Genomic DNA, 25,157 nt, shown 5'->3' with positions numbered 1-25,157 from the left:
TTAAGAAAAGAGCTCTTTATTCCACGTCATCCGATATTTTACACAAGTAAAATAAAATTCATATCTCTATATACCGCGATCCGGGTGGGAGGTGGCGTTCTGGAACAAACGCCACCCCCGGAACCCTGTAAACATGATGGGGTGGAGATGGGGGTGGGCTGGTAGGGAGGCATCTGTCAGGGAGGGCCTGGCCTGCCCCTCAGAGCCTGTCCCTGGCTCTGGCTGGCGGCGTGGAGGGAGACCCCATATGTACACACACCTGGTGGCTGGTGGCTGGTCAGCAGGGCCCAAGCACTGTCCAAAGTACCAGTGCAAGGCCCAGAGGAGCAAGGCTGCAGGCCAGAGCAGGCAGGGCCCCTGAACCCTCAGCATCCCCTGGTCCACTGCTCCCACTTCCTGCCTGGCCCAGGCGGCAGTGGCTGCGGGTGCGATTCTTCCGGGAACAACCTGGCCTCCTGCGGGGACCGGTGGTGGGAAGTCCTGGTGGCTCAGAACCCCCAGGCCGCAGGGCAGTCAGTGGGGGCTCTGCAGAGCTGGGCAAAGTTCCAAATGGAGAGTCATTGATATGCCGAGGGCCTGAGCCATTGCCTGGTGGAGTGTCACCGGGAGGCACACGTCCCTTGAGGGCATTTCCAGCAGAAGCTGGCCTCCCGGGTTCCAGTACTGAGGCTTTGTCTGCAGCATCTGGCTGGCAGCACTTGGGGAGACTCAGCAGCTCCTCCTCGGTGAGCTGACTGGTCTGGAAGGGACGGAAGGGTCCTGAAGCCACAGCACAACCCTCTAGGTCACTGGCAGCGAGGCGCTTAAGGTCACGGTTTGCCAGGCGTTGGGGCAGGTTGCAGGGCACCTCTGATGAGGAACCTCGGAACTTCTGCAGCCAGGCCCAGAGTGGACGTGCCCGGCAGTCACACACCCAGGGGTTGTCATTGAGTCGTAGGTACTGCAGAGACCTCAGGGGCATTAGGACCTCTGCAGGCAGCATGGAGAGGTTGTTGGCAAACAGGTAGAGGGTCATGAGGCGGCCAAGGTCCCGGAAGGCATGGGGGTGCACACGAGCCACATGGTTCTGGTGCAAGAGGAGGCGGTCAAGACTGTGCAGGCCACGGAAAGCGTGCTCAGACACACTGGGGATACGGTTGCCATGCAGAAAGAGATGCGTGAGGTTACCCAGGTCTCGGAAGGTGTTGTCAGGGAGTGCCTGCAGATGGTTGTCTTGTAGGTAGAGGTACTGCAGAGCTGCTAGTCCACGGAATAGGCCGGGACCCAGCTCCTGCAGGCCACATCGGTCTAGGTGCAGTGTGTGCAGGTGGCCCAGGCCGTGGAACGTGGTAGGGTCCACGACGTGAAGCTGTGCATTATCACTAAGATCTAGTTGCTCCAGGAGGGTCAGACCAGTGAAGGCAGCAGCATCGATCCGGGCCAGCGCATTAGAGTGCAGCCACAGGATGGTGAGATTTCGGCATGACTGGAAGCTAGCAGCTGGCACGTGAGAGATTCGGTTGCCATGTAGGAAGATTCGCTGGCTAGAGGCTGGGATGCCAGTGGGCACAGCCTGCAGGCCCTGCTGGGGGCAGCTTGTTGTTACCTTGGGCTCATTGTAGCACACACAAGCACCGGGGCATGATGTTGCTACCCTCCAGGCCTGTAGCCATAACACCCATGCCAGCAGCCTGCTTCCTGTGGGCAGAGGAAAAAGGTGATCAGACAGGGGTCCTAAGAGGTGAGAGCTGATGCTGGAACCAACTCTCCTCCAGTGGGGTCTCCAGGGGACTGAGCAGAGTCCAAGGCTGCCAGCCCTGGGGATGGGGATGGAGGACAGCTGCCTTCTACTCCATATAGACAATACTGGGTTGTAGGTTGTCTTTGGAGACACATTCCACACTGGTGATCATGTCTGAACCCCCAGCCCCCATGCCACCCTACCTCATACACCTGCTGACATGACTGCTGCTTTACCTGACAGGGTTAGCCCAATTGGTCATCAAAACCACACATCTGAAGGCCTTCTGGGGTAGTGCATATACCAACACACCGAAGAGCCCTGGGACCTGGCTGCTGTTTGTCTCTGCTGGCCATAACTTTATTTATCCTAGGCCTGCCCAATTCAACTCCATCAGGCTACAGGTTAAGATGGGAGGGGGGCAGGCGTGGTGGCACACACCTTTAATCCCAGCACTCAGGAGGCAGAGGCAGGTGGATTTCTGAGTTCGAGGCCAGCCTGGCCTACAAAATGAGTTCCAGGACAGCCGGGGCTATATAGAGAAACCTTGTCTCAAAAAAAAAAAAAAAAAAAGATGGAAGAGGGGGAATCTGGCTCAGAAAAACCACTGTAGGAGCAGCCTGAGATGCATCCCTAGATCTGCCATGTCCCTTGGCCCAGGCTGCAGAGGAGGGACTGAGGCTCACAGTCCACAATCCATGCCCAGCCCAGTCCCCTACAGCTCTTGAGGACCTCTGACAACTGGGATTCTAGGGACCCCCTCATGCTAAAATAGGAGATATGCTTGAATGGAGAATGTGCAACCCCCGGAGGGCTTCCTTTGCCTGTAGAAGTCTCCTGAGGCCAGGGGTAGGTCTTCTCACTGTCACCTCTGCTAACCAAGGAAGAGGAGCCTGGAGAAGGTGAGGAGGGAGGGAGGGAGGGAGGGAGGGCACAGGATCCTACCCCAGCAGCCTCTCCCAGGCCCCCAGGGCAGGCTGCTCCTCCTCCACACAGCCTCCCTTTTAAGCACTTCCTGACTTGGCTGTGAACGCCTTCTGCAGCCTCCTCCCCTGGCCTCATTCTCAGCCCCATCCGTTCCCAGCCTTCCTGCCCATCCCGGTTGCCACCTCACTTCTCTTAGTGGTCCCAAAGCACTATGCCCCATCCTAGTCTCAGGGCCAGATATACCTGGGTGTGGCCAAGGACCTAGACAAGCTGCCGCAGACTGCAGCTAGGGCTGGGGTGCCACATCCCTAGGAAAAAGCCGTCTTGGCCTGTCACTAGAGCCCCATCCCTTGGAGTGCCGAAGGCTCTTTCAGGAGTGAGTCTATTAAAACGTGAATCCCCCTGGGAGGGTCATGGCTTTATCAGCTAACACCTCCATTGACAGCTAACACCTGTGTTGGCAGCGAGCTAAGAGCAGGATTCTGCAGACAGGAGGCCAAGGCTGGCTAACGGCTTGGAGTAGGCGACACAAGAGGGTGGAGGGGCAGGCCAGGAGCTAGCTTTCCTCACCGGGCCTTGGCTTCTGGGGACTTCTCCCTGGACACCTGGGTCATTTATTGGTAAGCATGGTGGCAAGCCAGGCCCAGAAGATCTTAACCCATGGATGCCCCTCCCTGGGCTGGCCATGTGTGGTTTGGACATGGATTTGAGGCTCTGTCTAAGCAGCTAGCTTCTCCTCACATTCTCTTCTTACATGTCCTTCCTGGGACTGTGGGACCTGGCCTTGTCAGCACCCCATGATGCTCTATCTGCAATATCAGTGTATGGCATTTCCTGGTCTTAAACTCAGGACCCAAGACTGTGTGTGTGTGTGTGTGTGTGTGTGTGTGTGTGTGTGTGTGTGTGTAATTCATGTCCCCAGGGCCAGGCTTGAGATTTTACTGCCATGGGTGACAGGTAGGTCACTTTGTCAGCCCAGTCGCGCTAAAGGCTGCCTGTCACCCACAATGCCATGCTACTGACTGGACCTCACATACACTCAAGGCACCACAACCTCTCTGTGCCACCCACCACATCAGTGGTGGACTGAGACAGGCTAGAGCCCCCAGTCCTGAGGTTACCCAATGCTAACTCAGCTGTGGTCAGGGTCCCCAGGGCTGAACCACAATAGGGAGGTGGGCAACCAGAGGAGTTGCCATGGGGTGCTCTGCCTTGCCAGGCAGAAGGTAAAAGACACAGCTGTGTTTCTGTTGGAAATCAACTTCTGAGAGGCGGCCCTTCTCACCTACCCTGTCAGCACAGGGGCTGGGGTAGGCTCTTCTGCCCGTAGCCACAGTAATTGGCTCCAGCCTGGCCCCCCTTGGGGCCTGCCCACTGGTCTCCATGGCAACTCCTGCGCTGAGCAAGCATGAGGGGGCATCTTTTCATGAGCTAATCAAACCCAACTTTGCAGCATTGCGTGTGTTCACAGCAGGGGCTTGGGGAAATACCCAGACACCTGACCAGGCGTGTGAGGATGTTCCCTGACCCCACCCCTGGGCTGCCCTATTCAGTCTCTCTGTCTGCCACCTTGCAGGCCTCGATGGCTCATTCTGTGCTTTCTGCAGTACCCTGAGTCACAGAGCTTCTGAACTTCAGGTCTGGACCCCTCCATTCCCATTCCCTTTCCATTCCCAAACCTGCCCACCGATTCTCAGGGGCAAGGGACTCCTTTCTACGGGGCAGCCTAGCCCTCTGGTCTCCCTGTAGCCTCCGCCTGACACTCCCAACCAGTCTCACTCACGTGCCCGTTCTCAGAAAGCACCTGGCATGCACACGTGGGCAGAAAGAGGTCCTGGGAGGGAGGTCCATCTCTCACACGGCATCCACGAAGAGAAGCCTTCAGAACCCTACATCCACTTGAGCCAGCCTTGTAAGCTATGCATATAGCTTTTTATATTTCTCTAGCTACACTTAAGTCAGTTTTCATCAGACCTGTGTGTGGGTCTCCTCCAGGGCTTTTCCATGGGGAACTAACTGGCTGTTGGAACTAGGTCATGGCCAGTGGCTTCTGGCTCAGCTCAGGTTATCTAGGGAGCCACAGGGACATGCAGGTGACAGTGGGAAAGGACTGGCTTCCTGGTGCACATGGCTCTTGAGATTCCCCAGGGAGGACAATAACTGGATATAGACCCAGGCTCCTTTTCTACCTGGGGCAGCCAGATCAGGCAGGATATAGCTACTGGGCTATTCATCTGGCACCTGCAGCTAGCTCTTTTGAGTCAAGAACCCATATTCACATTCATTGATGAGGGAATGGGGAGAGGGAAGAAGAGAGAGATGGGGGAGAAAGGAGAATAGGGATGGAAAATGGAAGAGGAGGAAAGAAGATGGGAAATAGGAGGCAAGAAGAGGGCAGGGGCAGAGGGAAGGAAGCCAGGAAACAGGGGTGCGAACAGGGAGAAAGGGAGGGGAGGGGTCAGGTAGGTGAGAGGCTTCCGGGACCTCGCCCAGCAGCCACTTGAGCCAGCAGGCAGGCACTGCTGAGGTCAGCAGCTCACCTCAGCAGCCCAGTGAACGAGCTGAGACTGCCTTCTTTAGCATCTTCCTATCCCACTGCGGTCTTGCACACCCTCCACCTAGCCAAGCTTAACATCCTATGGGGATGGCCTCTTATCCTCACGTGACGAGACCAAGAAACAGTGCAGCCTCACAGGCTCACAGACCCCGGGCACTGGCTTTCATCCTTCTACCAGCTGGGTGCCCTGGGGGCTGCTGGGTGTCTGTGAGTACAAATATCTACCCCATGGACTTTGGAGAAGCCTACCAGATATACTGCTTAAGGTATAAAAGCCTCAGGAATTCATTCCTCACCATCATCAGCAGCAGTCTGTTTCACATAGCAGGAAACCGAGGCAGCGGGTCGCGAAGCTCTGCTCACATACTGAGGCAGTTTAAAAGGAAGTGGGAGCGGGAGACGGGGCATGTGCTACCCGAAGTGCTGTCAAGTAGAGTCTAGCTAGTTCATGAAGGACAATTGCTACACGGCCAGGGCAGCTGACGGGTGCTCGACTGCTGGTCTGTTGGACAGGCACTGGGGAATGGGGATCTCCCATGCTGTCTAGGGCTGGGAGGACATCTCCATGGATATACAAAGCTGGGGTCAGAAGGCTGTAGAAGGGGCTGGGCTGCTGCTGAAGCATTTCAGAAGAGACCACAGTTACAAGGCAGAACAGCTCAGCATACAAGACCAGAAATAGCTCCTGGAGAGGTTGGCCGAACCGAGTCATCCCCACTCTGCAGTCATCCCCTCCTTCCCTGGGTCCAGTGAATCTCCACCCCACCCCATCTGTACCCCCTGTACCCCCAAATTCACTCACCTCTCCCTCTCTCTCTCTCTCTCTCTCTCTCTCTCTCTCTCTCTCTCTCTCTCACACACACACACACACACACACACACACAGACCACCTTCCACCCATTATTGGCTGCAGACACGCACAGTGACAGCTTGTATCTACACTGTGCTTCCTGGGACCTCCCCAAAGCACAGTAAGTGGGGCAGGAAGGTGGTAGCAGCTTCCAGAGGACAGCCCACCCTGTGTCTCCTGAGGGTGTGGTCACCAGCCTCTGCTGCCCTGCCCTGATCCCTTGAGGCCTTGTTCCTTATTGATCCTGACAATCCAGCAGAACAGGCCAGGTCGATAATGGGCAAGGTCACTTGCCATGATAGGCAGATACAAGACCCACGATGATGCACCTCAGGCCGGGACATAGCAGTGGAGAAACTGAGGCCTGGTATGTGATCTGGCTGCTTGACCTATTGCAACTGGAGCAGAGTTGTTGGAAATGGCTTTTGACTATGTCAGGTCACCCTCCTGTCCTCAAAGAACCCACAGAAATCCACCTGCCTCTGCCTCTTGAGTGCTCTAATTAAAGGCATGCGCCACCATGCTCAGCTCTTTCATTTTCAGTTTCACGGAGGGGCCTGAAGATGCCCAAGCTGGCCTTTAACTTGCAGCGCTCCTATCTCAGCATCCCGGGTAGCTGGGATTACAAGTGTGTGTCTCTCCTAGGAATCCATTTTCTGTTCCTGTCCATTGCTTACTTAAGGGGCTCCTGAGCCTCACCAGGATACTCACCTCCTGGGCCCTGCCCTGAGAACCCTGCCCTGTGGGCCTGTAGTGGAGTACCTAGAGGTTCTGCCTGGCTAAAGCCCATCCAACTCAGTGTCCCCCTCCCTGACAGGCAGCTGCTAGCCAACAAACACCTGCTGCCTAATTACCTGCCTCTCACCCCCAGGCCTCCTCTGCGGTCCTGCTGCTAATTCAATCCATCTTCCAGTCTCGGCTTCAGTCCCCAGGGACACTAATGTGGAACTAAGCAATGACTGGCATATCCCTACCATAGGCATCCTATGAAGGCTAAGCCCCAGGACTGCCACACAAATGCCCGCCTCTCACTCTTGCCGTCCTGATGCTGTCGTCCAGGATGGAGGGCTCTGCCTGGCAGGGTCTACAGTACTGGATTCTGCCTTCTGTACCTCTTATCTACTTCTGGGACATCCTAGACAGAGCCCTGGATCACCCATCCTATTCCTGAATCTGCTGTTGATCCCTGAGGCCCCGAGTGTCAACATAAATAAGTACAGGTCTCGGGGGGTGCATGTGATACTTGTATAGACTAGGCCTCAACTGGGAGATAAGAACATATACTAGGGGCAAGCCATTGGGGTGGGGAGGGTAGACACAGGATTGTGTTGCCAATATGTCACTGGTAGTATGCAAAACAGAGTGACCATCTTATAAAAGCCCTTGGGCACAGGGGCAGAAATGGGCTGGTACAGAGGGCTGTGCAGACGTCAGGGCCTAGAGGAGGGTCTGCTACCCTGTGGTGGGAGGAGGAAGGTGACGCCTCTCCAAGGTTCTTGCATTTGTAAAGCATGTTCAACCAAGCAGGCAGGTGGCCTCTGCCCGGGCTGCACTTACTCTGCTATAAGAAGGCAATGCCGGCCTTGAGCTTGCACCCTCTGGCTCCCACCTTCTGGGACCCACTGACTGTGCCTCTTGGCCACTCCTCAGGATGAAAGAAAGCAGACAGAACTCCGCTAGAGATGGCCAGCCTCAGCACGCCCTCCTAAGCTGGGCCGCAGACAGGCAGGGAGTGCCAGTGGGCACAAGGGATCCAAGAGGGAGTGTATGCCCACTGGAATCACCCTCCAAGGCCAAAGCGCTGAATCCATGGAGCTAGAAGAAAGGCTGAGGGACCCAGGCACTCAAGAGCCCAAGAGCGGGCTGTTCCATTAGCAATAAGCTGTTTCCTTGGCAAGCAGCCACATCTATGTGCTCACCCACGATCCAGGGCTGCTTTCGGCACAGTGACGCTGGCACCACACATGGTGTGGCCCACAATGCAGGGCCCTCTTACAGGAAGTTTGCCGACCTGCTTTGTGACTGAACACCTGCTGTGTGCAGTGTGGTTATCTTAACGCGCACAAGGGCTCAGCCAAGGGCACGCGACCTGCCTAAGGAAAAGGAATCCTGCAGTCAGAGAAGACTATTCCTTGTTCCTGCCAAACCCTCATGGCTGAGTGAGCTGATCACAGCGGTCTCTCACCTTGGTATAGAGTTAGCCTAGGGCAACACTGGGCAAGACCAACACTGGGGGGACTGGAGGTAGCATGTGGAAGTAGTGTATAAGAGAACACAACTTGGAAATCAAAGTGGGAAGCTGGGGCAGGAGGATTCTGAGCTGAAGGCCAATCATAGCAAGACCTTGTCTCAAAAAACCCCAAACCAAGCTGGGGGTCGTAGAGAACAGTTTACTCTTGAATTGGGGGGTGGAGGCAAGGAGATGAGGAGTTCGAGGCCATCCTGTCAAGAACAATCCTAGAGAGGCCACGTTGGTTCCCAGCACTCACGTAGCAGCTCACGGTGATTTTTAAATGTAGTTCTTGGGGGAGCTCATGTCCTCTTCTGAGCTCTGAGGGCACGAGCCAGGCACAGGGCTCACACATATACATGCAGGCTTATATTTTTTAAATGTTTAAAAAAAAAAAAAAAGAACAAACAAGCCAAAAGACCACAACTGTTTTTAAGAAAGAGATGAACGGCTGTCCCCAGATATCAGGAGGAAGTGGTAAGGGTCACTCCTCTTCCAGGAGGGAAGGATAAAGGCCCTGACAGGGAGACAAACCTGGTGGGTTTGGGGTTGGTAGTGTCTCGGCTCAGGTGGGGGTCTGCTGGGATGCTGGTCCTGCTATGCCAGTATAATCACCCCCAGGATTTTGCAGGGCCTTCAGGACCCTTGGCCGCAAACTGCTTCAGAAGCTCTGGTCAGGCTCAACGGAGCTGGCCCTCTGACTCACAGCCATTAGCTCTTGGTCTGGGTGGGAAAGAGAGCATGGGACATGGGACATGGGATCAAGCCAGCACTGATAAACTTCCCAAGATGACAAGAGTCTAGCCTTGGCTAACAGACCAGACATTCACAGTTAAGAAAACAGGATTTATTACGGGTGAGAAGACTTAGCCCAGGAAAGGGAAAGGAAGTACTTTTTGATAAGCAGGAAGGTCTAGACCACTTCTGATGACCTCAGAGCTAGCTCCTCATGCAGACCCATGGCCAGGGTCACAAACTGAAAGTGGGCATCAGGTATCTTCTGCTATCATCATCACATGGACATCTCCATTGTCACTGCTGTCACTGCTACCACCACCGGGGCCATCACCGTCACCACTGTTGCTGTCATCAGCATCAGCACTGTCATAATCACCATCATTGCTGGACCTCGACCATCACTTAACAGTCACGGCCACTTGTTAGTCAGCTTTCTGTGACAAAATCTGAGTCAGCTTTTTAGGGAGGAAAGGTTCCTTTTGGACCACAGTTTGAGGTTCCGGCCCATGGTGCGGCCTTGTCGGAGGAAGTGTGTCACCTGGGGTGGGCTTTGAGGTGAGCCCATGCCAGGCCTAGTCACTCTCTGCTTGGGGATTCAGCACCATGCCTGTCTGCCACCAGGCTCCCTGCCATGATGATAATGGACTAAGCTCTGAAACTGAAAGCAAACCCCCAATTAAAATGCTTTCTTTCACGCAAGTTGCCGTGGTCATGGCATCTCTTCATAGCAATAGCACAGTGACCAAGACACCACATTACACAGTGAGTAGGTGGCCATTACTTCTAGTCCACACATAAAAGCCCTAGGCAAAACCCCAATAAGTTACCATTGAGATGAGGAGACTGGTCCCTGCTCTTTGCAGAGAATACTGTGCCTGTACCAAAGGACAGTGGCAGTTAGGCTGTGCCTTTAGCATAGTTGGAGCTGTGTGCTGTCTTCCTGAAAATCATCTTAGCAGGCTTGCTGGCCTGTGGGGGTAGGTGGGCTACACACCACAGCCTGCCACACTCTGCAAGAGACCTGAACTCAGGCAGCATCCGCTGCAGCAGCTTAATCACCAGGTAGAACTGTTCTTTCTGCTTCACCCAACCACCACCATCACACTCTATGAACTACATACAGACCGTTGTTCACTCCCCCTCTGAAATGATAGTGACCGAGGAGCATGCCTTGTGGAGTCGGGAATAGAGAGACATGCAGAGAAAGGGTCTCTGCTCTTGGCATATGGGGAAGCCCTGGGCAGCTCCTACTTGATGGCTTGGAACCTGCCAGTTCATATGTCCCATCTCAGCGTGGTTCAAAAGGTGACCAGCAACCATCACAGCTGTGAAAAGGCACGGAGGTGGACAACAAAGGAATTCAAGAGGTGGCAGGTGGAGGGTCAGGAAGAGTCAGAAATTAGGGGGAAATTCTAACTGGTCCACCCAGGGACAGAAGTGGATTTAAAGCAAGAACAGGGTGCTATGACCAAGGAGTCACCAGAGAACAAGTAAGAGTGTCTAGAAATTAAAAATAGAATTGCTAAAATTAAAAGAATCAATAGAAGGGTTGGAAAACAAGGTCAAGGAAATCTTCCAGAAAGAAAAACAAAAAGAAAAACTGAATGAGATTCAATGGGCAAATGTAGGTCAACTGTGTTTTAGGGCAATTGTATGAAGGGAGAACAGAAAATGGAGGTTTAAAAAAAATATCCAAGAAATAATACCACTCCTAGAGCCAAGGACCTGGTCCGTCACTGGGCATTCATGGCAAACTTCAAGCTCCTGGGAACCGGGAGATTCCAGGAGGAGAAGCTGGCCATAAACAATGCAAGGCAGTACTAAAGCCCAAAGCACTCTGCATGCCAGGAAACTGCAATACTGCAAGACTCAGAAAGGCTTTAAAATGTGGGATTCTGGTCCCAGCCAGTCCACCTCACATTTGTAAACACAGGCCCTTTGCTGTACTGTCCTTACAGGTGCTTCAGCCGATACAAAACACAGTAGTTAGTGTGCATCCCACGAAGGGAGAACGTCCCAGGGCAGCAGGACAAGGGCCTGGGAGGGGACCCAGGGGGCAGTGGGACGACACAGTGAAGAGCTTGCTCTCCCGTGCGGTATGACAAGAGAAGGAAATCCTCTGCAGTCAACTGTAAGCCGAGGGAAAACGGGAGGACAGGTGAGAGAGAAGAGAGCGGGTGTCCTGAGAGCTGGAAAGCGGGCATCCTGAGCAGGGCATGCTAGTCTCTAGGGTGGCCCTGACCAGCCAAGGGTGGCTGAGAATGGACCTGGGTCTCTGACCCACTCTCTGTTCTCTGTTATGGGGCTTCTGCAATTCAGACCCTTGAAGAGATGCTCACAGGTCCTGCTCTGTAGTCACCATCCTTCGGCCAACCCTGACACCCCTCCACATCCACTTTGCTCTGGTTCTGTCACCCTGACTGGCCCTGACCCAGATGCTTCTTACTATCAACGCCACCGCCACGCCCCATTTAGGCTTCAGCCTCCATCTCAGGTTGTCTTGGGGGTGGGGAAGCAGTTGAAAGTCAGTAAGGGCCACCTTGTATTGGAGGTGGAACTCAACCCCTGGGCCTCAGCTTCTCTATTTCTCAGAGCTCCAACAAAGCCCACAGCACATGGGCAGGGGCAATGAGAATAAGTAATTGCTCTTTTATTAACGAGTGATAAATTATTCCTATATGATTGTGTGTGATAACGCTTGCTTATTTGAAATCAATTTGGAATGGAAATTGTTGTCGGCTTCTCACCTGCGCAGGTGGAAGCCAGGCACTACTGCCTCCTACAGAAAAGGAGGTCACTGTATTCTGGCTACATCCTGATGCTGCTGCGGCAGGCATGGGGAGAGGGAGCCATGGGGCTGTGAAGCTGGGGAGACCAGGTACCTCTGACCTCACTTCTGGGCAGTGCCTCAGCCTCTCGGTGGCCTTCCCGCTGCCCCTACCCCCAGCTCTTAAAAATGCAAAGCTCCATCAATAAAATGCTTGCTGTGCAAATGTGAGAACCTGAGTTAGGACACCCAGCACCCACAGAATAGCCAAATGCTACCAGATGTCTGAACTTCTAATTTCAGGACTGGAAAGACAGAGGAAGGACAAGGCCCGGAAGCTTGAAGCCTGCTGGCCAGGCAGGCTAGACAAATTAGCAGGCTCAGGTTTGAGGAGAGACCCTATCTCAAAAGGAAGGTGAAAAGCTCCCACTACCAGCTAAGGTCCCAGGCTCCTTTTGAACTGAGGAAGGACCAGACTCCGGGAGTCCCCTCCCTAACAGGTCCTAGGCCCCACTGAGCACTTCTCCAATGACCACAGCACGGCCAGCAGTGTCAGGGGCCACACCTGGATCTGGCTGCATCCATCTCTCCCATGTGATTCTTGGGGATCTGGGAGCCCTGACTTTCACCTCACACCCAGTGTCCAGGTCAGGCTCAGGCCCTTCATGGCTCTCATTGGCAAGCTTCAAAAAACACTTACCTCTTCCCTGACCATAGTCGCCATGATTCCATGGCCCTATTTGCTTCCCTCCCTGAAGCCAAATGCAAGAAGATCCTTAGACAGCCTAGGTCTCTAGTGCTCCTATTCCAACACATGAAGGCCCGGTAACCAGGACCTACGACAGTCGGCACCTCTTCCTGAGAATGAGTATTTAAAACCCCGTATCCAGCAGGCCAGACAGATTCCCCCTCCAACTAGGCCCCACCCACTCCTCAACTGTTTTGGTTGGCTGCTGCAGGCCTGGGTGGTCATGACTTGGCCAGTGGGTTAGTCCCATGTGATCCTTGAGGATTTGGAAGCCAGAAATGAGGCTGGGTCACCCTTAAGTCCAGCTACACAGGGCAGTTCACTCAAGACTGATGCCCAGGAGCCTGGGTTTCTTAGCTGAGAGGCTGTGAGCTGGTCCCAGGGTGTCACACGTGAAGCACACCTCAGAGTCCCTCAGTGCCAGGGTTCCCATCAGCCCCACAGGGACTGGATAGAGACTTAGTTAATGTCTCTGCAGCCTATATCTGTCATGGGCTGTGGGCACCACGGGGCAGAACCATGCCTTATGACAAGCATACACTACATGCCCACTATAGGCAAATGGCAGATTTTGTGTGGCTGTAAAGATGGCTTCCTGAGGATGCCCAGGGCTGGAGCAACATTGATCCTCTCCTGCCTGGGGGAGGCTCATGCGCCTAAGTTCTGAGTTTCTGTGAGCAGCCCTCAAGAGTGACTTCCATTATAGATGGGCATTTGTACTGTCCCTTCCCACCACCACCTTTGTGTGTGTGTGTGTGTGTGTGTGTGTGTGTGTGTGAGACAGTGTCTTAATACTGTAGGACACCCCAGGCTAGAATTTACTATGTAACCTAAACTGGCCACAAACCCTAGAGGACGCCCTGCTTCAGCCTTCCAAGTAGCTACTATGCTCAGCTTCCCCCAAAATATATGCCCAAAGTCCCAGTCCCCAGTGTGAGTTTATTTATTATTTATTCATTCACTTACTCATTCATTCATTCATTCGGAGAGCACCAGAGGCTCAGGTTCTTTGTACTGGGCTTCAGGGAGGAAAGAGAATGGGGCCCAGTTTTTCAGAATCATTAAGACTATGGCCAGGAAAGAGGTAAGACTGACAGTGAGAGCCATGAATGGCCTGAGCGGTGCCTGACCTGGACCCTGGGTGTTACCTCTATGAGGTGAGAGCCTAGAATAGCCTGGAACTCTTCATTTTATTTTCCTGTTTATGTGGATGGGTGTTATGTTGCCTGTATGCCACCTGGGTACCACACCCCCAGAGTCAGAAGAGGGCATTAGATTCCCCTGGGACCAAAGTTACAGAAGATTGTAAGATAGCATGTGGGTTCTGGGTACTGGGAACCAAACATGAATCCTTTGGGAAGGGCAGCCTGTGCCCTGCTGAGCCAGACTTGGAACTGCTGAACGTTCTGCCTTGGCCCCCAAATGTTGGGGCTTTAGGTGTGTAACCAGTATGCCCTGCCCCTAATATGAAAGTATTTGAAGGAAGTTAGTGGGAGATGGTTAGGGTTGGATAAGGGCTTCAGGATGAGGCTTTGAGATGGATCGGTGGTCTAGAAGAAACCCCAGAGAGGCCATTTCCTACAGCAAGAGAGCCATCTGCCAGACAGGAACAAGTAGCTCACGAGAATCTGACTCTGAGCCTGGAGTTCTAGCCTCTAGAACTGAGAGAAAATTAATTTCTGCTATGTGTGATGCCCAGTTCACGGTATTTTGTCACGGCAGTGTGAGCTAGTACAACCTCCTTCTCAAGACTCTGGGAGTGTTCTTTTCAGACATGAGTATGATCTGGCAAAATCCAAAAGGTTTCCTGCTTATTCTGTGTGGTGTCACGTTGATGCCAGAGCAGGCAGAAAGAAATACATCAATAGCCCTGCGCCCTGAGGCCCTGCACACCACAGTCTACCTTGTAGGGCAGCCCTATGTCTATCAGGGGTTGGGAGCCCTGGATTCACTTGTATTGGGGATACCGGGGGCCCCCAACCTGAGTTTATTCTTTCATCTAGCTCGAGAACCATGATGGGGTTCACACCTGGCTCATGAGGAGCGTCTGTACTGATGCTGCATAAGAATATGTCCTGTCCACCAGCTCAGCCAGCAGCACTCGGCCTCTCTCTGAGCAAATGTCCTGTCCACCAGCTCAGAACTGCCAGCAGCACTCAGCCTCTCTCTGAGCAAATGTCCCCACCCTGTGGAGGAGAGCGCCCAGCGCTGGCCTTCCAGTCCCTCCTGCAAGGCTTCATGCAACTCCCCTCTGGGAAAAACTACCTTGTTCCCAGGCCCATGGCCTGAAGACCCTTCTCTGGGAACCCACTCCTTCACCAGTCCTGGCCTGGCCTTTGCCCCTGCCCACCTTCAGACTTACAGGAGGCTCTGTGGAACCCTCCTAGGGTCAATGCATACAAGCTCTGTCCATGGGGCTGCAGGGTCCAGGGCATCAGCTGGGGCAGGGCAGGTCTTCACTATGGATGTTCCCAGGTGACACAGGGACAATGAGTGCCCACGTACAACCTGACCTCAAGTGAGGCCCTGGGCTAAGAGCCTTTCCTTCCCTGACTATCTGCCACCACAGAACCACATTAGCAAACCCTGCCCTCCATAGGGCTGTGGTCACAGCTGATAAAGATGGTCATATGACCCGAGGGCCTGGAGATCCCTGGGAATTCACCCCCTGAGGCTTTGGGTCTGGGTAGCCGTCTTGGGAGGGGGGAGTGTGGTAGAGATGCTGGGGCCACCAGGGACTCAAGTGTATGTGCCACTGCTCCTGGATTTGCTGGATGTCACTGAGGCCCTATGGGAGGGAGAGCCTTCGGTGGTAGGGAGGGCTCTGAAGAGGTCTGATGGCCCACCACCACCACCTACCTCGAGGACACCTTGAGCCACCTTGTAGCCAGGCTGTGGCTCCGGCGGCAGGAGAAGGATGGAGTGCATTAGGGCCGCCATCTGTCTCGGCTGTGACGGGCTCTCTACTGACATCCAGGAGGGATGTCGATGGAATATCTTTATGGGAAGAGTTTTTCTTTTGCCAATTTTTGAACAGGAAGCCAGACACTTGTCACACCTGTCCTCGTGTCAGCCTTGCCTGACATAAATTGGGGCCGAGGCAGGGAGATGAAAGACAGCCCGGACACGGCCCAGTGTGCAGGGACCGCGTGTCAGGCCGCAGAACACACACAGCTGGGAGGGCATCCTGCTGGGGCTGTGCGCAGTGAGTTCCTCCACTGACTCCTCCCCCTCCCCCCCCCCCCCCCCCCCCCCCCCCCCCCCCCCCCCCCCCCCCCCCCCCCCCCCCCCCCCCCCCCCCCCCCCCCCCCCCCCCCCCCCCCCTGGAGGCCAGCCTGCTCTGGTAGCCCTGCCTTCCACAGAGCAGAGGGGCATCTGCTCTGACACCATAGCAGCCAGGGTCCCTCCCCTTGGCCAAAGGGCCAGTTTGGCTAGGGAGGGGGAAACCCCACCGAGGGGGTGGGCCTTGTGGGGGCAGGCCTCAAGAGGACTGACCTGGGGTCCTCTTGCCACTCTGTTGACGCCCACACTACACCATTCTGTCTTGAGATTTGAAGACATCTCCTTGGAACCCTGAACGGCTTGGGGAGAAAAGATGTTCCAAAGATCTCAAGATTTCCACTGCCCAGGGATGGCCACCAGTAACTGGTGGTACCACGAATACTGCTGAGAGGAAGGAGGGAGAGGCCGATGCCACCTGAGGCTGTCCTGCAAACGGAAACCCACCCAAGGTCCAACCTCCTCACAGTAGGGGGCTTGCTCAGTGCCCATCAGCCTTTCAGAGGGTGAGGCTATGGTCCGCCCAGAGGATGGGGTACACCCAGGGCCGTGCAGGCAGGCCAGGGATGCTTAGTGGGGAACACCAGCAGTCCTGCTACTTCCTCAGACAGAGCTGAAGGACTATGTCTATGGCTCTCAAGGAGACCTAAGGGGTCAGTCTTGCCAGGCTCCATGCACCATCATGCCCACTTCCTACACTCTGAGGATGGGGACACTGGACACATCTCAACCAGGGCAGATGAAGATTGAGAGCCCATCCAGGGAACAGGGCAGAGAGCCATGGAAGGAGTCACTGTGGGATAGTGTGGAGGCAGAAGCAGGCATGGGCCGTGAGAGCAGCACACTCTGGGCGACCTTGGGCTGGCCCGCAGCCCTCCCTGGACTGTTCCTCTGGAGGCTCGCCAGGCTCAGGACAGCAGCTACCCCGTCTCTCTACGGAATTCTGTTTCCAGCTACAGTTTTAGGATCCTGCCTGAACTGCTTCCATCGAACCAGGTATGAATGCAGGCAGCCCCTCTCATGGTCCTGCAAGCTGAACAGAGGGACAAAGGTCTCCAAGCTCCTAGATCAAGCCACATTCACGAGGCTAGGCTCCCTCCCAGGGGTCAAGCTGTACCTCACATTTCTCAAAGCTATGGAGACCTAGCTTCCTGTCTGCATCCCCCGGCGGCTGGACCTGCCTGGAGCTGGTACACCCTCCCTCACCCTCCATGGCCTCTCAGTCCAGTGTCCATGAACTAGAACATTGTGGGCAAGGACTCTCTCAGCAGAGAGGCTGCTGGGGGAGAGGGGCAGCTCCGGCTGGGGCTCTTCCTGTACCCTCAGTGCTTCGCAGGGGCCCCCACACCTATACCCATTTTCTGTCCAGAGGTGGGAGGGTAGGTGGGACTGACCAAGAGTTAGAGGAAGCCCAGGAATTGGGGGCTTTGTCTCCCACCAAGGGCTCCAAAGCCATCCCAGATTCAGTTTCCATAGCCTGCTAGGAGGAGTCCCATTATCTGGGTGACCAGGAACTGGCCAGTTGGCTTTCACCAACACGTCCACCCCAACAGGGAAACTCAGGAGCCAGCATCCGCCTTTGGGTTCTGAAGCTCTCACCTGCACCATCTTGGCCAATAAGGCTGCCCAGGCCGCTAGTCCTGAGAGTCATAAGCTTGGGTATTTCCTAACAGATATAGGGGCAAGTGGGTGGCAGGGGAGAACGTTGATATGCAGCAGCTTTCTGGACTTCCCTCTGCAGCTATCTGCTGGTGTGGCTGCCCATTGCTCAATGTTCCCTAAAGTTTCACGCCAGGATGGGGCTGCTCGGAGGATGCAGAGATGGGGAGGCTCTGGAGCCCAGAGATGGGGCAAGAGGTTCTCCCATCAAGGGTGGAAGGGACAGCAGTTCCTACACGAGATCTTCTAGCCCACCCTGAGAGTAAGTGAGCAAGGCTTTACTCCTTGAAGGGGCAGTCAGGGTGGACTGCAGGCAGGCTCAGAGGCTAACAGGGACGATGATAGAGCAGGCAAGAGCCTGGGTGGCATGGAGGGCATTCACGCCGGTGGCTCTATGTGTTTGCAGTGAGGGCTGGAGGGGATAGCCAAGAGGTCAGAATGGACACTGGACTTTCTTCAGCGGTGAGAGGGAGAGGCACAGACTCCAGACTCAGTGAATGGGTGCAGAGGGTATGATACCATGTGGCTGAATCTGAGGAATCCAGGATGGTCAGTGGAACACAGCTGGGGAGCTGTGGCATCCGTGGAGAAGTGGCTGGGTATCAGCAAAGACAAGAGACCTCACTGTGTGAGCAGCATCCAGGTGCCTGTCTACCCCTGCATCACCTGAGAGATGCTCAAGCTGGTGACCCGAAGGGGCATCCTAGCTGGCTAAGATGGGTGCAACGTGAGTGGTCTTGGGAACGAAAGACCTCTAATAGGCCACACTAGCCTGGTTCTTGGCAGGGAGGCAGTTATTGTTCATTAACCACTGCCAGGTCAGGTGGAGCTGGACATATCGAAGGGGCATACTGGTAAGGGTTGTGGATTCTTAAAAGGATGAAACCTCCTTTTGTGCTCTCCATCCATGTTTCCTGTGTACCTGCAGTATGCAAGTCCTGCTTCTGACTCGTGTGCCAAAGGCACCCCCACTGTTGCCATGCATAGTCCCCCACAATCTCTCCCGGAGAACAGCACCCCCTAAATCTTGAAAACTCCGTGTTTTTCTGGTTCTCGGGGCACTAAGCTGGAAGCACCAGGATTACAGGTAACCAGGATTACAGATGACACCTTCGGTGACCAGCCAAGGCTGGTGGGGCACAAGGTCACACAGCAAGTCAGTACTGCATGAGCCGATCCTATGGCTGGCTGGACTCGGGGGGGGGGGACTTCTGGCAGGTTCCCAAACTGGCCCCATCTGGGCCCTGTCAGGAGAGAGAAGAAAGCCAACATCTTAACAAGGTCATAATAGGTAGAACAAATGGAGGACACTGTGTAGGGGATCTCAGGTTGGACAGGGATAATCCGAGAGGCCTCCCAGGAGGCAGTGAGCACCCTAGATCCTCACTCTGGTTTGAGACCCTGGGCACTCTAACATGTTCAGCCCCACTCCCTACCTCAGTGGGCCCCTCACCCAGCTTCAGCCTTTGCCTGACATTTCCCGTGACATTTGCTGCAAAGAAATAGAGTCATAAATTCAAAGGTTAAATTTGCACATTGCCTTACAACACCAGGAGAAACCTGTCCCTCCATCCAGCAGGTGCCCCACGGGCGCAGCATGGTGTGGGATGGCCTGCCCATCCCCTGACCCAACACCCTATCACTATTTCCCGAAATGGCATCGTGAGTACACCAGGCCATGGAGTTCGTTGCACAGTTTGGAGATGCCCACCCTATCTGAAACCAAGGCTCTGAGGTGCCCTGTGGGAAAGATGCTGTGTCAGCAGCTTAACCCAGCCCACCCCAAAGTTGATCATAAAACCTTTGTTTGATATTCAACACTAGTCAGGCAGTGGTAGGATACACTTTTATCCCCAGTACTTGGGAGGCAGAGGCAGGCAGATCTCTTAAGTTCAAGGCCAGCCTGTTCTACAGAATGAGTTCTAGGACAGCCAGGGCTACACAGAGAAACCCTGTCTCAAAAATCAAGAAAGAGGAAGAGGGGGAAAATTAAAAGGAAAGGAAAGAAATCCAACTGTATTCTATGAAACTCCAATTCCCAATCCCCAGGCAACCCGCTCACTGTGAGTCTGGGGAGCTCCTGAGATGCCTACATCCCACCTCTGCCAACCTCCATGTGAAAGGGTACTACATGAACCTTACTGTCTGCCAGGCCCACCTGGGACACCACAGGGAGGCTGGCTTCTGCCTGCTCAGTGCCTCCCCAAGGACACTTGGGAAACTGTACCAATAGCCCTTGCCTCTTGGCTCCACTTCCTGGGTCTGGCTCCCCCTGGGGAAAGACTGTGGGGACTGCCATGGGGAGCAGACAAGGTACCCAGGAGCTCTGGGAACAGGGCTGGAGAGAGGGGGCCCCAAAGGGCCAGCTGAACAGATGGCCCTCTTTATAGCTAGACTCCTGGTCCACTTACCATGTCACCCACCTGATGTGTATAAAAAGACTCAGATGGCTGGCAGTGGGGTGGAGCTGCAGTAGGCCCTGGCTGGAAGTTGGCCCAAGTGTACAGGAAGGGGTACACATCCTGGCCCTGATGCCCTTCACTGAGGACTCGTGGGGATGTACTCGGGGGCATTGCATGGCTGAAGGCAACGCAAAAGGCCAAGGTAGGTTTAAACAAGTACAGCTTGGTGCTTTCTCAGGAAGGGATTCCACACTCACCAGTTAAGCATGATTCACAAGAATAGTTCCCGATGTGCAAAGTGTTTAAAATACAGTGACAAAAGAAGAAACCGCAGTACCAAACACCGGGTGTGATGGGACCTAGCCAGGCCCACGCACTCTGGGGACAGGCGGGGAGATGGGAGGCCTGTCCCCTACATTCACTGCTAGGTTCCCACTACTGGCCGTGTGGTCAGTCACCTGTCCCTTAACACATTTAACCCTGGAATCAATGAGGTAAGGAAGGATTCACCCCTCTTCATCGTCTGATCAGAGGAGGTCTGCAGACCACAAAGGAGGAGGTGAGCGACAGAGGCGAGTGAGCAAATACAGGATCTGGGGTTTAGCCACGTGGCTGGCACAGGTGACCTTGACTGGATGTAGCCAGGCCACAGGGCAGGCACATAGAACGGTGCAGAGGGTGCCAGGTCCTGAAGCGACACAAAAAACAGCCACCCCAGCTCTTAGGGATGTGAGGGTCCAGGCTCTGGCTGGCTGCTGAGAGTCAGGCGGCCCTGCCTGGGGTTGGAAGTCAAAACTCACAGAATGGGGGGGGGGGCATGGCAGCATCGACTTCACTGACCAGGCACAACCCAGTACCAGGAGCATTGTAACTCTATGACAGGGTTAGGTCCTTCTCACATACTCATTCCATTGCACGCGTGTGTGCACGTGTACACACACACACACACACACACACACACACACACACACACACAGAGAGAGAGAGAGAGAGAGAGAGAGAGACCCCTTTCTTGAATGTACAGCACAGCTTGAGATTTCTGGGAGACTTTCTGGGCCCTGGGCCCAGGATTGCAGAAGGGTTCTCTCTGCCTCCTCTCCCAGATGGACCCTTTCTCTCCAAAGGAAGGCATGGTGCCAGGAGCCTGGCAAGTAAAGGGTGCTAAAGTCAGGCCTGGTTGGCAAGCAAGAGGGAAGCATGATCCTGAAGACCCTGCCCCTCACAAACAACTTACCACTTGCAACAAACAACAGCAACAAACCTGGGCTCTTCACAACCAAGGAGTCAGCCTTAGCCCTCCAAGATAACAGGCTATTGAGCACTTCCTGGGCCCTTGGGCCAGCCACGGGTCAGTCCTGCCTGAAGGAAACAGGCGCAGACGGACTAACAGGGCCCTGTTGGTCCAGGGCAGAGCCACAGGCTCAGCTCTCATCCCTCTCCAGGTTCATCACCTCTTTCAGTTCCCTAACATATCATCCAGGAGGGAGGAGGAAGGAGGAAGGAGGAAGGAGGAAGGAGGGGCTTCTATTGGCAGGAGTCCCAGGAAAACCCCTATTGAGGAGGAGTTGAGAAAGCACATGTGGGGGATTTTAAAGCAGAAATGCTGGGGGCCAAACCTTGGAAGCAAAGTTTCATGGCTTAGACAGGTAATTCCAATGCTGTGGAGGCTGAGGCAGGATTCCAAGTTTAAGGCCAGCCTAGGCTATGTGGTTACACCTGCCTGAAAACAAAACAATAAAACCCCCTTGGGAGCCAGGCATGGCTAATCCCAGACCTCAGGCAGGTCTCTGAGATCAAGGACATCTGTTCTATATAGAGAGATCCAGGCCAGGGCTTCAGTAAGACCCTGTCTCAATCCAGGAAAGACCCCATGCCCAGGAGTAACTGACCAACACAAAATGGATCTTTTTGTTCTGTTCATTTTTTTTTTTTTGTCTTACTGATTTTCTTTCTTTAGTTTGTCTATTTTGATTTTTTTTTTTTGGTTTTGCTATTTTTCTTGGCTTTGTTTTATTTTGTTTGAGAGAGAGAGAGAGAACATGGAGTTGGTTGTTAAGGAGGAGGAGTTGGGAGGAGCTGAGGAGGGGAAAGACTATGATCAGAACATATTGTATGAAAAATTAAAACAAACAGAGCCACCTCCTTGGGAAAATTGGACCGACCCCAGTGGGGCATCAGCTCAGAAATGCCGCCAACAACCCAGACTGCTGGCCTAACCACAGATGAGGAAGGCTGAGACAGGGAGACTCTAAGAAAACACAGGAGCAGGCTCTGCGGGCTCCCCTTTGCCAGGTGGGATCTGGTGCAGACCACACCTGGCTGCTGAGGTCTTGCCTTGGAAGTGCACCTTCCTCCCCTGACTGCAGTAGGACAAGAGACAATGCAGCCTCAGAGATGGGAAGACAGGCCTGGGGCTTAGTGAAGGGAGTGGCCAGGTGCGACCCCACACAACACCTGAGCTAGGTGAGCAGCACAGAGCCGCTCGTTCACCAGAAGGTCACCCAGGTGGAACAGCTAATGTGCTAAAGGCAGGGCCTCTCGGGGGCCATGCTGGGTTGGATGCCCTAGTTGGTGGAACTGCAGAGGCAGCCAAGTGTGTCCAGGGTCAGACCCTTTATCACAGTGGTGACCTCAAGCTGGGAAATGGATCTTTCCTGACCAGGTAGATTCCAGCCCACCATAGACCACCACTGCCCCTACCCTGGCTGGTGGGAGAGCAGCTGGCAGACTCTGCACCTCACAGCCTGGGCTGGAGACACTGAACAAAACCCCTAAATACATTCTGACGGCTTTTGGTCCAGATTTGGGCAGGGCATAGGCATAGCCCTCCTATGTACACAAGGGCACCCACACTCTGAGACAAACGGAAACATGAAGATATGTTTAAAGGCACCCATGGTCATTCACACAATCACGTATGTGCAGATACATACCACATTACACACACGTACTTGCACACACAGACTTAAGCACTGTGAAGGAGACTCCAGGACTTGTCCCTCTGTCTGGGTCCAGCTGCCCAGAGCATCCCTACTCAAAATCCAAGCGTATCTCCACGGGAGTGGGTCCTGTTAAGGGGCCCCAGCATGTGCTAAGCATGAAGATCACAGCAGGCGGGCTGCATAAAATCGTGTATGGTCATAGGTGTGTAGGCAGGAGTGAGGACAGAGCTATGCACCCGAGTACAGGGATGTGCCTATAGCGTTTGTGTGCATGTGCACACTAGGGCAGATTTGGTATGAGTGTGCACTGGAGGTGTGCAAGACTGTATGTAGCCCACGTAGACACGTGCGAAGAAACGTGTGTGCAGCCTGCGGCACCATGGACATCAGCAGGGTAGATAGGGTGGGCACCTGGGGAAGGCAATGTGTTCACTCCAGATTCTCCAGGTAAGGCATGTCCAACCTGCATGAAGCCCATCCTCCCTTGCCCCTACGGTGGGGGCTTCCCACCCGGATGGGAGGAGGGAATCCCACAGGGCTGCCAAGGAGGGGGTGTTTCGAGCACCAACGCCCCTCAATGGAGCCTCTCACTCTCAGGAGCCCTCCCGATCTCCGAGGAGGAGACATTGCTTTGTGTGTGTGTGTGTGTGTGTGTGTGTGTGTGTTCTCCTCTCTACCTGCTCAGAGACAGCTCTGGGATCGCCCTGTCCCCCACGCCCTCTGCTGCTGCTGACACCCATATTCATCCCTACTCCGTTTGACCCCAAAGAAACAGCTTCTGAGCAGGGTTCGCTGGGCAGACCCCATCTCGGTCCGGTGCCCACGTTTCTGCAAACCCGCTCATTAACCCATTCGCCGCCTTTGCGCTCTCAGGTGGGACCCCGCCCTTCCAGCCCTCAGTCTCCACTCGGGCCCTGGTCCAACATCTGGAACCTCGGACCCTCCATCCCTGGCCCCGCCATCGCTGTCAACTTTCCCGCAAAGCCGCAACTTTTGCGGCTGCCGCGGGCTCCGCCCTCCCAGGGCCCAGTTGCTAGCGGCCAGCGCGCGGCGTGGCACTGCGGTGGCCCTCGGGAGCGACCGGCGACCCGGCTCCATCTCCGGCAGCGCGAGCCATGCTCTGCGTCCCCCCCGCCCCGCCCCGCTACAGCCTGGCTCTGGAGCGGCGCTGACACTCACCTCCGGAGGACGCCCTCTTCATCTTCGGGGTCGAGCGGGGCGCGTCGGGCACTGGAAGCGGCTTTGGGGCGGGCGCCCGTCTGCGCGCGGCCGGGTCCGCATCCAGGCGCCGCTGCTCCGGCCCGGTCCCGGCCCGGCCGCGGGACGAGGCTCGGGCGCTCCGCTCTACCGGGCCGGGCTGGGCTCGCGGCTGCGGGCGCACAGGGCGAGGGCGGCGGCGCGGACTGGTGGGGCGCTCGCAGCGCGGGCCGGGAGAGGATGAATGTTTTATGGGATCATGTGGTTTGACGCGCGGAATCCGCCCGGTCTCCCCGCCGGTCCGGGCGGGGCGGGGCCGGGGCGGGGCCTGGCGCCGGGCGGGGCGCTCACCTGGGCGCGCCGCGCTGGGGCGGACCGGTGGGTACGAGGTGCAGGGCTAGCGGGCGGGCGACGAGAGGGGAGGCGAGGGTGTCCGGAGCGCGGTGTAAGTGGCAGGAGGCGCTCAGCCACCCGGTGCACGGGCCACGCGCGGTCCCAGACAAAGGCGGCGCATTCCTGAAGAGGCGGCGGCCCCTGCAGGCGGCCGCGGGCACCGCGTCCCGGAATCGGCCGTGGGCACGGGCTCGAGGGCGTGGCGGCACAGGCTAACCGAGTCCCGAAGGGAGTCCTGGGCATCGGACGGATGCAGCAAACCTTTGCATGGCCCGCCTCTTGCTTGCCCTTAGAGCCCTTTGCTCGAAACTGTCCTAGGCGACTGGGTAAGAAAACTGAGAGGCAAGGTGTAATAGCGCAGTAGTGCTCTCTCTAGCTTTGTAGTTCCCTGTCCCGGGAAGGACATTCAGGCTTTGTCTGCACCTGCCTCTGCACAAACTCCTATCTCTTTCCTCTTTGCAATGGAGATTACAAAGTCCGAAGACTCCTCTGGACCCACCCTCCACCAAGCCAGACCAATATAAGGCCAATTTTCCTAATGGCACCCCCCCCCCCCAAACATGTCCTATCTCCCATTCCTGCTTGAGTTCTCTACTTGGAGTTCTTAGGTGCATTCTGGGGTGGGGTGGTGGTAGGGGTGCTTCGGCTGGCTGCCAGGCCGTTGTCTGTGTCTGTCCTGCACATTATCTAGCCAGAGAGCTGGATAGGGCCCATGGTCTGTCTACCTCAGTAGGAAAAGAGAACACCA

The 25,157-nt window shown here is 55.2% G+C and overlaps 1 protein-coding gene across 1 annotated transcript; it reads right to left on the bottom strand.

Moving 5' to 3' along the window:
- Positions 1 to 24,323, bottom strand: Rtn4r (reticulon 4 receptor). Its single transcript, XM_021209626.2, has 2 exons — positions 23,999 to 24,323; positions 1 to 1,677 (listed from the first exon to the last, which is right to left on the bottom strand). The coding sequence occupies exons 1-2, from the start codon at positions 24,018 to 24,020 to the stop codon at positions 278 to 280; spliced, it is 1,422 nt and encodes a 473-aa protein (XP_021065285.1). The 5' UTR covers positions 24,021 to 24,323; the 3' UTR covers positions 1 to 277.
- Positions 24,324 to 25,157: the final 834 nt, after the last annotated feature.

The sequence above is a fragment of the Mus pahari genome, chromosome 12 (assembly GCF_900095145.1).
Source record: "Mus pahari chromosome 12, PAHARI_EIJ_v1.1, whole genome shotgun sequence".
NCBI classification, from domain to species: Eukaryota; Metazoa; Chordata; class Mammalia; order Rodentia; family Muridae; genus Mus; species Mus pahari.
This window is presented reverse-complemented; position numbering and strand designations above follow the sequence as displayed.

Excerpts from the sequence above, each read along its gene's own strand:
- Rtn4r (XM_021209626.2), bottom strand. The coding sequence starts at position 24,020 with ATGAAGAGGGCGTCCTCCGGAG. Across the intron at positions 1,678-23,998 it reads GAAGAGGGCGTCCTCCGGAG|GAAGCAGGCTGCTGGCATGG; the intron begins GTGAGTGTCAGC and ends CTCTGCCCACAG.